The sequence below is a fragment of the Schistosoma mansoni genome, chromosome W, assembly GCF_000237925.1.
Source record: "Schistosoma mansoni strain Puerto Rico chromosome W, complete genome".
NCBI classification, from domain to species: domain Eukaryota; kingdom Metazoa; phylum Platyhelminthes; class Trematoda; order Strigeidida; family Schistosomatidae; genus Schistosoma; species Schistosoma mansoni.
This window is the reverse complement of record NC_031502.1, coordinates 12,064,122-12,077,311: the sequence shown is the minus strand read 5'-3', so window position 1 is coordinate 12,077,311 and position 13,190 is coordinate 12,064,122. Positions and strand designations below refer to the sequence as shown.

The window sequence follows — 13,190 nt, the reverse complement described above, 5'->3', positions numbered from 1 at the left end:
AATTCCAGGACCCAGGTGAGTCTGTTCCAATTTCGGTTGTTAATTCTAATACTAACGAGTGCATTCTAGATAATACAAAGTCTATATCCAATACACTGTCGAACAGACGTACGTTGAACTTAAGAAGAAGACGTACAATCGATTACAGATACTTACACTTCAATTTAAGCTATAGCGGATGTGGTATTTATATGAATCAATGATTCCTTTGTATTGATGACTGTTTTGATTTTGAATTTCAAATACGGCACATTCGTTCATGCTCATCTAGTAATTTTTGGTTAAATTGCGTAATTGCCGGTATTACTAGTTCATACTATAATTCAAATACTTATAAATATCACATATAGGTACATGGAATGTTTAAACAATGTGGGAGACCGGAATGACCGGTCAAATAACTACGAAAGTGAGGAGATACAACTTGGTAGTTCTCCAAATAGGTGAAACCCATTGGACTCAAGCTGTATAAAAAAACGATAGATTCGGGAGAGATGTTGCTGTACTCTTGTCACGTAGAAGAAAATGCTCCACCGTGATGATTTGAAGTATTTGAATTATAGTATGAACTAGTAATACCAGCAATTACGCAATTTAACCAAAAAAGTATTCGATAAGCACGGAAGAATGTATCGTATTTGAAATTCAAAATCAAAACAGTCATCAATACAAAGAAATCATTGATTCATACAAACACCACACTATATTAGTTGTTGCTCTGGTTGTTAGAAGGGACATCGGTCTCGTCACTTCTGAAAAATCTCGGCTTTCATCTTGAGACGTCATAATTCTTGCTTGAACCCGGATGGAAGAGTTGAAGTGGTTTAATTTATTTCTTGTGTTTGGTGTGTTTTTAGTAGGATTGTTTTTTACGGGACCGAGTTGCTGACACCATGCCCAACTTTCCTCATTTACACAGGCTTGGGGTTGGCAGTAACTCTAGAAGAGCTACAGGCAAAGTTATTGTAATTACTACCTCCATTCTAATAAGATTACTAATAATTCAAAGTTCCGGTGCATAAATAAACTCTATTCAATTACAAAGAGGTCTAATTGTGGTGTTAATCCATTATTATTATTATTATTATTATTATTATTATTATTATTATTATTATTTCTATCCAGTTATGTTCACTCAGTCCTAAAACAATTTGTTTGTTTATCAATACTGTAAATTCAAGGATCTAATTAAATATTCGAGAATATTTGTCTTCTGGTATTTACTTGGTTCATTTACCGCCAGTCATTGAAGTAAAGATTACTACAGCGACTCTAGGCGAAGTTCCATTGTGGAAACGAAAGTGTCAAATCTTGTATTTCGTAAAGAAAGTTCAAGTCAATATGTAACTAAAATCTCTAATACTTTTATTTTGAGTATAACCGGCAACAAATTATCTTTCCTCGAGTGTTGCATTCTACCTGTTAAGGACGGAAATGCCATATTGATGTAATGTAAATTTCTGGTCATTGAAAGTGGACTATTAGTAGTTGGATTGAAAAATCCACGAAGCCTTCAATCACCGCTTTCTCTATTGCTGCTGAAAACAATCGTGAAGGGTTATTAAAGAACTTTATTACTTCCAATTCATAGTGGAAAGATTTCTGACTGATTCTGAATTACTCCTACTCTACTGTGCAGAGGAGAAATCTTTGGGCCTCCAAAACTGTAACTAGTCCCAAAAATTTTAATGAACAGGAGAAAAATGTGGACTTATTCCTGATGCAACATGGAAGTACTAAACATTCTGTGACAAAAGAATATCAAAATTATTAAAAGAAATGATCACGTTCAAAACTTAGAGAGGTCTGGAACACCAGTACTGAAAACTAGTGATCTAGGTTTATACAACCTTCATGTTAACTATACACACTTCCAGTATTCAAGTGAGTTCGTTCCGACTTCTGTTAGTAAATTCAATTCCAAGGAACCTATTGAAGATAAGATGGGAACTAACCTCAACAAAGAGTCTGATATACATCCAACTAACCTGCGTAGAGAACGAATGATAGATAGCAGAAACCCAGACTCCCATTTAAGTCGTAAAGAACATGATACTTGTGTGAACTGATAATTGCTTTTCACTATATTGCGCGCTTGATCTGAATTACAACGGAGGACGGTCTGAAGCTCTACTCTATCTCCTAGTTCCAATTACCAGATTATCTCAATCTAAGACTCGTGGTATTTCTGTCCTTATTAAATTTAAGTGCGTTCTTTGCTCTTGCCGAGTCATCAATTCACGTTTTCCCTTACCTTTCCCTCACCAATCTTTTTTCATACACGCTACTCCCCACCCCCACCTAGTACACATAGTAAATTCAGACTAAACGCAAACAGCTAAGCAACCCAATACTAGTTCGCATTTTGTACCGAAAATTGTTACTCTAGCTTATCACAAAATTTCAAGGTCAATAATCGAAAGCCGAATATTAGAAACAGTGAGATGAAATATCAGAATATAAAATGGGATAAAGTAAATATGAAAAGTCTCGGCTCAAAACAAAATTTAATAATAGTAGTTTATAAGGAGTAAAACGATTTGTCCATTCCCCATAGAGCTGTCTTGATACTAGTTAATTACGATTGCAAAATGACTATGACACGTGAAGAAAAGCTTTTTCCCGTGCTAACTTTGCCATCACTTTATCTTAAATTCCTTGCCTTATTTCTTTACTAACGCTTGGTGATAACACACACAGGGTTGCAAAAGCTACAAACTCGGCGATTTCAAGCATATCTTTACATCACAAAGAAGTGAAATTTGTTTTACTTTCGTCATACCGTTGATTTCCGATAGAGTCAACGTTGTTGCCAGATTTCTTGTTGTGTTCATCAATAGCCAAATTTTTGCTTTCTTCTAATCACTGATTTGACTTCTGACTAGTGATTTCTAAATAATTAAGATAGAACTAAAAGCAGAAAATAGTTCACGGTTTATGTTAAGTTTTACCTCAACATCATTATATTTATGCATACATAACCCATTTCTTAAGCATAGAAAATATTATCTTTGAATCATGCGGAATAAGTCGACCAGTTCGGTAGGTTACCGTGAAAAGTCGTTACTAGAAATAACAAAAAGAGTTGTACAGAACAAAAATGTCATTTTATTTTAAATCATCTTAGCTATCAACGTCTTAATATTGTGCAAAAAATAATTAAATCAAAAGGTGGATTTGTTTTATAGTGCAACAGTTGTTAGCAGTTTTGGATAAAATCGAATATATTTTTTGAGAAATAAACAAGATCTTCCCTAGTGGTTTATTAACCAAGTCCATGATCTGAAGCTACTTCGTTTCAGTTTATACACCTTACGGGAAATCCACCTAGAATGTTAAAAATATCTAAATTAATATCATACTGTAATGGTGATGGTCAAATATAACTGAATTTTATAAATAGTTCTAAAGACATTGATTACGTTTTTAATACATTTTTACAGGTATACTTCGTCTATATTAAACACCGTTATCTCCAATATTTTGTATCGCTATTGTGCAAGGAAATATAATACGCATCAAGTGTCTGTATTTTTGCCCTAATACTACTTTTTTACTTCCAAGTAGCTATTGACTGTTGAAAATACTATAGAGACAACTTTCCTAATATCGTATTTTATTCTAGATGCTTTCAAAATTCCTAGATATGCAGAAAAACTATGATGGTACTACAATCATATACACTGAATAATATCTGTATAGTGATGATTAGTGACTGAATACTTTCTTGATTGTAGTATTATTACTATCAACTACAGCCTTATCCTAAGTCTCGGTTTTAAAAAATCATCATCTGTATCATCTCAGACATTTATCGTTAATATTTACTGATTAATTTTCTTTAAAATTCCGCATATCTATCTCTTATAAGCAAATAATATCTGTCATGATATCAACCGATTTTTATTTTGAACTTCATATAATCATAAGAACTAAATAGGAAAGCATAAATTATTACACAGTATAGGAAGTAAATGGGTAACACTTTTTAAAAATAAGTACATCATTAACATATTTTATTGAACCCAGTGAGAGAAGTATGTACGACAGTTTGTGAAACTTGATGATATTGTTCTACATAAACAATACTTTTATTCAATGATTTTTATATTCTTGTCTCATTACTTTTGTTCATCAAACTATCAAAACAAATATATTCAGTATTACACTGTTACAACATAGAAGTTCATTGGGTTTTAGGTTGCTTGTCATCTTTCAATGAACAAATACTTTGTTCACGTTTATTAATTTTAACAATCCTTACCGAAACTATCGGATGCATATATGACACATCTTCTGCCTTTGTCTGTTTTATTCTAAATGTAGATATAAATGCACGTCGAAATCTAGCAGACATCAAACTATATAGAATCGGATTTACTGTTGCGCTCATGTAATAAAGGAATCCTAAAAAAGTAAGAAAAATGTGAATAATTTATTAATATCTAAGTATGATTATCAATAAAAACGGAAATTGAAATATTTTACTGTGTAAGTTGATATTATTTATTTATTTAAACACATAAGTATTGGTACAAGGGGGCATCAGATATATATGCGCCACATGATATTAGACTCATAAATAACTCCGCTGTTTTTCAGTTCAAATAACTTGTTTACAAATTATGGAATTATTTATTTGCTTATACAGCAAAACTTTTATCCAAATTCTTTGAACTTAAAATATCTAAATTTTAGAAAAACGATAGTTGGATCTTTGAATATAATCATTTCGCCACCATCAAATACTTCGTTGTCTCCAGCCATTCACTAAATAATACACATTCATCAGTTTGCGCTCATTTAAGGTCTAATTTATAGCCCCTGTTGGAAATCACTAGTCTAAAACTAATCACATATAATAAATAATAAATGTTTACATAAGGTGAAAAAGATTTGTGATCTAACTATGTAAAAGACTAATATTTGAACGAAGAATATTCTTTTCGATAAATTCTCTTCAACGCAGGTGAACTACGTTTGGTGTTTTCTACGCGTCCAATGGTGACACCGAGGCTTAAAGATGAAGTTCCTAGAATGACCACTTCATTTTGTATTTATCAGTTCGACTGCTCCTGTGGAGCAAGTTATATTGGTCGAAGTTCTAGGAATTTACATTTTCGTGCTCGTGAACACCTCCCAGCGTGGCTAAGCAAAGGTCTGATGAGGAAAGTAAACAGCTCGATTTTGGCCCATTTAGTACAAACTGGTCATAGTGCCAGTATAAACCAATCTTTTTCAATTATTTATAGGGTCAGTAACTTTTTGCCTAAGCTTGTCAGGCTTAAAGTCCTTCAAACGGCGGAGGCAGTAGCCATCAGAATGAAGAAACCTGAGCTATGTGTACAGAAGAATTATCTCCAACCCCTACTTCTCCCTTGGCCAACCACAAGGCCAATTAATGAACAATCATCTTAGCTATTGTATGACCTAATTTGACTATGTACTTACGACCTTTCGTAGTCAAATGTAATTGTCTCTCTTATCTTTATTCACAAATCTTTGTATTTTATTATTATTATTATTATTGGTTAAATATCATTATTAATACCCCCTATACATGATTCATTCACATCGCATTGATCCCTCCTTATTACGTCTTATTAATTTTTCAAACAATTTAGTCTTCCACTTGATCGAATTGTAATTGCACTATCATATCTCTCTCACCCTATCTGACCCATATTTATACTCTGATCACAGATCTTAAATTTTCACTTTACATATATAAAGATTCAAGTGAACATTCTATATGAGTCATATCAACATTAACAATTTTGAACGAATATTATTAGTCTTTTAATATGATTGGGATCTTTAAACGATTAACAATTTTATTCTATTTGGTTTGACAATCCTAAATTTACATGCTTTAAACGATGTACTTTGCCTTTAACCTGGCCAATTTTTCGGATTATTAATTTGGATATATAATTGTAGAACCTGAAGAGAATTTATCGAAAAGAATATTCTTCGTTCAAATATTAGTCTTTTAATATGATTGGGATTTTCAAACGACTAACTATGTAAATAAAAGTTTTTCTTACCGGAGACATAGAAGAGGAAATCAATGAAAAACCACGTCATTTGGACATTCGCAGAAGTAAGGACACGTTGGAGATGAAAAGGGGCCCAACATATGAAAAAAGCTACCACTACAGCCACTGAAAACAAAAATGTTTGCGGAAGCTTGAGAAATTTCCATGATCATTATTCTTGCTAAACTGGTAAAAAGATTTTCATTTAAATGTAAGGAATACCTCAAGGTTCATTAGCAAATATTATACTGTTATGACCTTTAATAATTTATAAGCTCAGTATCTTGAGATAACAGAGTTCACTAACTTCAAATTCGTTAATACCTGTTTGATCGGTAACCTTCAATTTAATCGATACACAACTGCACGTCACAAATGACAAAAAATTCTTATTCCTACGCGTTCACTCCAATTCCTTCCAACTCCAATAGCCAGTCAAAGAACAAAGCCAGTAAGCCGATATTCCTTTTCCCGAGCAAACCCCCAAAACACAACATTGTGCACACTAATTACCCGACTATAAGACACTACAAATCGTAATTTCGCATAACTCTCTTAAGTGCACCAAAAGCTAAGCAATAAGCCCATAATTAATTAACGATAATTTATGAATGTATAGGGGATCTGTAGTGATTGTAGTATTTTCACAGTTGAACCAACGATTTGATCTGAGCTAGATCACCATTGGAAACTTGAAAGCACTGGACAGCCATTTCATCCTATTATGGGACTCCCCAGAAGTTCCCACCAACGGAGATCCTGGCTTCGAGCCTCTCATGCGTGACAGTGGATGCACACTGCTGAAGAGTCCTATACTAGGACAAAACGACCATCCAGTGCTTCCAGGTTTGCGTTTGCTGTCTAATTCAGATAAACTCGTGATTTCAGCTGTGAAAATTTATGAATGGTTAAACTGATATCAAAAGTAAACCAGTTATATAAAAGCTTATAATTAGGACAATACGAAAATAACATCAATAAAATATTTCTGAATTACACAATAAAACTACTAGTAATTTTTCGCCTCAAAATAATAACCATAATACCTTCATATTCCCCAAAAGGCACACTCATACCTGAAAAAATACATAATTTAAGTTCCACTCACTTTACCAAGGTAGCTATACGATTAGTAATCTGTGTAATAAGAATCCGACAAGTTTAGTTTCTATCAAATGTATGCGTAACAGAGGTACAGTAATTGAAAATCCTTAATAGCACTTCAACATTTTAGTCCTATAATGTAGCCGACATCTAACAATTTCGAGATGATGAACATTTATATTTCAGGTTGCGGATGTTGGTTCTGTGTTGTCTGAATTTAGAGAACACCTCCAGCAACAACTCCAACAACAGGCAGTTTATTATATATATGACACTTTTAATTAATTTTGTACTAGGTTTTGATAATATAACCATATAAACCAAATAACTAATATATTAAAACTAAGGCATATATGACAGAATTTCCAACTTAATTCATAAAAGGGACTCGACACTGGTATACAGTTTGTTAGCTTGATTATTGCATAAGATCGGTGATTGAATTCTGTTGATCAATTTGAAATGTAGCCGCTGGTGTGATTGATTCGAAATGCACTATGTCGAGATATTAGGTGGTTGTAGGTATCCGACAGGAAACAGTAGACCCAGGTTATATTAGTTTTGACGATCATTAGCAAGACATACCTACAATATTGCGGTAACTGGTGCTCTTTGGAGGATTCGATCGCTCGTTATCCAACTTGACGTATCGAGACACTATATTTGAACTTTTTAGGGCACGACTGACCCCCCTTTCACAAGCGCATCTTACTGACAAGTATCGAATAGCACTCAGTCAACATTAAGGGTTTCTAGACAACTACCTCCAACCACAGAAAATTACAATACAGTGGATATATTGCAGTTTCTTCGGTAGATTCTCATCAGCAATAAGAAGGATTTGACATATATGGCAATGGTCACATTTAGTGATTGGTAAATTATTAGCCAGAAGTCTATGAAATATCCAACCGAACTGTCAGTTATGAGCCTTAGAAGCCGAATGAATTTCGTAGCGTTTAAAATAATAATAATAAAGATGGAAAAAGAATCTAAGTGTAGGTATGAATATTAGATAAACCATATGCGGTAGACAAATCTGTTCCTCTGTTTAGTTATAAATGTCTACTATTGGCCATCATGAAGTTCAAATTAACTTCTTGATCATACTGGCTACTATGTTCATAACCGTATGGATGCATACACAATAAGTTATTTCTGGAAATATCTTTCAGAAGCTGATATTTCTGATTTCAGAGATCTCCTTCACTTTAAAAACACTATGTCGCATCTACATATGCTATAATCACCAGTCAAAAGTAAATCTATCTTTGCTTAATCTTAGCATGACCAGTATCTCTATTTATCTACAGAAAGAGTGCTCAGCATTTACACGATCTAACATATACAAATTAGAAAGCCAAGTGCACGGATATCCGTATATCATGAATGATAGACAAAAAATCTGTGTTAATGAATGTTTTTGAAGACTAAGAATGATAAAATAACCGTTCATTGAAGTTTTCCTGAATATTTCACTTGGTTCTCTCAAACTCCAGGGAATGTAATAAACATTTAATTTTATGCAAATGTCTGCTTTTGTGATAACATTACCATTTTCTTATAGTGTCTCCGTATCTACAAAGCGTACCTTAGTTTTATTGGTTTATTTTACTTCGTTTTCCTCATTTGTTTGACTTCGTTTAAAGAATTAGACATAAAGGTCTCCTAGGTGCCTTTCCAGACACTTCATAGGTTCTCTGAAAACTAACTGTGATGCATAAATTTAGGTTTCAGCAACTTATAAATTAATCAACTGAACAGTCTTTTTATGCTCTAATCAAAATATTTCCTAGTATAACAATTATCAACAAAATCCATAATTCTAGAGAAGTTGTCTTATTACTTCGTAGTCTAAAATGATACTATATATTTAATTTCTCAACGACTTACCTAACATCCTAACAATACCTCTTCGACAACTTCCTGATGAACGAGTTTTGGATATGCTGCATGATGATGATTTAACCTTTCTATGTTTGGAGTTACTCTGTGCACGAAGACCGAGATTTGAATGACTTAATTGTATCGCCATTAATCCATACAAAACAGACATAATAACCATTGGAGTAAAAAAGAATAAAAATGTCCATAATTGTAAAACGACTGGAATACTGAGATATGCAGCCCATTCTGAATCCTGATACGTGAAATATGATTAAATTTGATTAACAATTTAAAACGGAAATATTTTAGCACAATGGTTATAAAGAATAGTAGCAAGTGCAATAGAAGTTTAAAATAGTTACTTGTCAGAAACAAATAAGTAAAAGAATTACCAATCAAAAATCATTGCGATCTATTTTCTCATTATCAGTAGAGATATTTGTCCAGAGATGTAGATATAAAGTCCCTGTAAAACACTCTAGCTACCTTCAAGTGGAGATGTTTCAAAAAAAACTACAAAGCGTCAGATATATGTGGCCTGAAGACGGATCTACATAGAAACAAACAGTTTTCACCTCCAGGGCTCTATCTACCTTTATATTTTGGTAATTTCTTCTCACCTTGTTTATTTTTTGTTCTTTTCCGTCTTTAAACCAAACGTAATCTTTTCTTCTCCAATTAAACGAATTCTAACAACTAAAATTCTCGAATTTCATTAACTCTCTAGCCAGTATTATCTTACAACTATCAGTCATATCGTACTCTCGCTTCTTACAATGACTTTTATTTACCTGCCTAAAGGATCAAAATTAACCTTTCACTCCTCATTTGTCCATTTGACCTTCAGAGCCACATAATCCTTCTGCTTTCAAGTTAACGTAACGATTGATCTTATATGCTTTATCCACTAGTATGAAGCACAGTATGTTAATGCCAATGATAAACGTACTTACCAACAAATAAACCTATCATCGTATTAGTTATTTCAATACGATTGTACATGTTTCGAAAATAAAATCTTCAAAAAGAAATTTTGCTTTAATGAAACACTTTTTCAATGTAAAATATAGTTTGAAATGTTCGATCAGATGATATCAGTGCATAAATTCATCATGAATTTATATCAAGAAAAAGTGGCTATTTTAATTCATTTCTGATGCTTAGAATGTCATTCACAACTTGAAAACAATTCATAGCTTGAAAAGATTACAACCATTTGTGTCGACTGATGTGTAAGTACTGAATCTCAATGCGATTTGTATGTTTTTATGGCAGGTGGAACTTTTGGTGACATTGTGTTCTCTTGCTAAACCGTCAGTTCGTAAAAACATTTTTAACACCATTGGATACCGGCTCAGTAGTTTAGTGATGAAGTATTCGCGCGAAACTAAAGGTACTGAATCCAATTTCTGCGTGCGGGATCGTGGATGCACACTGCTGAGGAGTTCCATGCTATGATGGAACGGCCGTCCAGTACTTACAGGTTTGCAATGGTAGTCTAACATTGATTGGTTCGTGATTTCAATGAAATTTAACCATCTTAAAAAACTTTTACTGACATTTTTATTGACCGAAAGTTACCGGGTTCGATAAAATATATTCAAGATATCTCTTGTGTCATCGCTAAAATGATGATAATAAAAATCTCATATTATCTTATCTCCAGTTCTTCAACAGTAGAGTAATTTTGGACCCTGTACTTTCCTTTTATAGTACACTTTAATGACTGACTTTAACAAAACAAAAAGTTTATTATGTTAACTACAAGTCAAACAAACAAGAATATTCTACGAAAAGCATTTTTATGTTTATGGTCTACAAAGATCATGTTACATGATTAGTTGGATACAAAAAATGATTTCATGTCAAACAACCAAATTAGATGGTAATATTCCCGATCACACACCAGTGGGATTTCAGTATCTCTAATATTGAAAAGTGGCTTTTCTAAGTTTTTGAATTTACTGGCTCAACAAAAGGAGTAGATTTTAAACGTTTTCGATAAGCATTTGTTGCGACTAATTTTGTAAGTTGATTTTAAGCTACCGAACTCGACGTTAACTATTAAATCACACTCAAGACCCTGGAAAATCAAATCTACCAATCTCATTGTGTAATCATTTTACTTTTTTTCGGTCATTAAATATACGATTTATAATAATTATATTTTTGTTATATCCCAATGAGTAGAAAAATTGTATTTCTGACGTTTCGTGACTTAATGTAGGCAGGTAGGTGGAAATTAAATTATGGCCGATCTAGTTTCTGACTATAAAAAATTTATATATTTTTGGCACATCTTTTTCAAATGTTCTACCTCTTATTATTGACCAACAATTGTATATTAATTACTTTAGTGTTGTGTATGTGTGATGTTTGAATGAACCAATGATTCCCTTGTATTGATGGCTGTTTTGATTTTGAATTCCAAATACAGTACATTCGTTCATGTTCATCTAATACTGATTGATGAAATTGTGTTATTGCTGGAATTGCTAGTTTATACTATAATTCAAATACTTTTGAAAATCACAGTATGGCAACAGTTTACATCTTGTTGAGAATATTCGCAACAGCATTCCGTTTCTGATCATTTTACTTTCACTTTAGTGAGCTCATTTACCTTACAATCATTTGTTTTGTTTGAATATTGTTTCATAATTATATAATGTGTTCTGAGAAATTAACACAATCTAAAATGAAGTTTGATATTTTTGAAACCTAGAACAGAAAACTCAGTTGACAACATAACTCTAAGAATATCTGGCACTCTCACATAGCTGTTATATATTAATCCTATTTAAAACTAACCATATTGAAATTATGGGGTTATTCAGATAGATAATTAATTTTTGCTTAAGGAAGAAAATCACAGTAAATATAGTTTTAATTACTTCAAACGGAGAATTCTGTGTAAGACAGAAGTATCATTATCAAGTTCATTTTCATCCAGCTATTTTATAAAATGGGTCAGAACTCGTTACAATGGTTTACAACACTTTAAATTTCGTGAAATTTGATTGTTATATCATCTCATTAACTGAATTTTTTTCATTATTAATTAACGTATAACCGTTTTGTTGAATCTTACTATTTAACCATTCAATTTAATTTCTTTAATTAATTAATGGGGTCTACTAACTGATTAATTTAGTTCTCATCTTTTTTGATCATTTGACACCATTCAGATTTTTTTCTTAAGAGGGTATCACAATTCATCTAATAAATGACTTAATAAGGTTACTAGCATTTTCATACATTTCCCACTATAAATTTTTCCTGAAATGAAGTTTCCCCTTACAAGTTTATTAACCAATTCGATTGCCCTTGTAAGCTTGTTTTGAATATACTGCATTTCACTATTAAAAACTAGTGAAAATTAATCCTTCAGGAAATATGTATCATCTAAAAGTAATGCACATATGTCTTTTGTAAATTGCGATATAAATTCATGAATGTTAAAACAAAAGATATAAAGTTGGTGTTTCATCAAGAGAAGTTTGATGAGCATTATGAACACTTTGAAGTATGTTGGTATAAACCAACTATGTTTGTTGAGAAGATTGAAATGAATTAAATACAAACAAACTATTTTGTTCAACTATAGATTTGGTTATATTAAAATATGATTGAAGTGGATAAATTTAGTGACCAAAAGTTGTTCAAGTATGCTTTGTTTGTCTGCATTAGTGGCTGAAATTTTCAGAAAGTTAACATAAATGTATATATATATTTTTTACTTTAAATACTATCACAAACATAAGAGAAAAATGCTTGGGAGAAATCAGAATTTAGAAAATCCTTTTTCCGATTATCTTCTAAAAAACAGTCTCAACATTTTCCACGTAATCTTTCACTTTTTAAAGCATTATTTCTGTCAAGATTATAAATGCGTTTTGCCAATCCGCGCGAACTAGCAAGAAAACCTGGTTTTAAAAATATATGTTACCAGACAACGTCAAATAATGCACAACATGATGCAGCCACTTACATGGTTACTCAATTCTAACGTAACAGACAGAATCTATTGATTATTATGGACTATTCGACACAACAGTAATCACCACTAATTAATTAACTCAGTGTGCAAGCAGATAGTTATAAACGAAGAGATATAGTTCAAACGGAAACCAATAATGTTTCTAAACATCTGGATTCAAT

The 13,190-nt window shown here is 32.3% G+C and overlaps 1 protein-coding gene across 1 annotated transcript in view; it reads right to left on the bottom strand.

The window, feature by feature from the left end:
• Nucleotides 1-4,186: 4,186 nt before the first annotated feature.
• Nucleotides 4,187-13,190, bottom strand: part of Smp_141880 (putative neuropeptide receptor) — a gene marked incomplete at both ends in the record, with an annotated part of 29,500 nt that continues 20,496 nt past the window's right edge. Inside the window, 3 exons of the mRNA XM_018788555.1 lie at nt 4,187-4,407; nt 6,048-6,164; nt 9,036-9,282. Of these exons, the coding sequence (XP_018654086.1) occupies nt 4,187-4,407; nt 6,048-6,164; nt 9,036-9,282 (585 nt within the window). The remainder of the gene's footprint in view (nt 4,408-6,047; nt 6,165-9,035; nt 9,283-13,190) is intronic.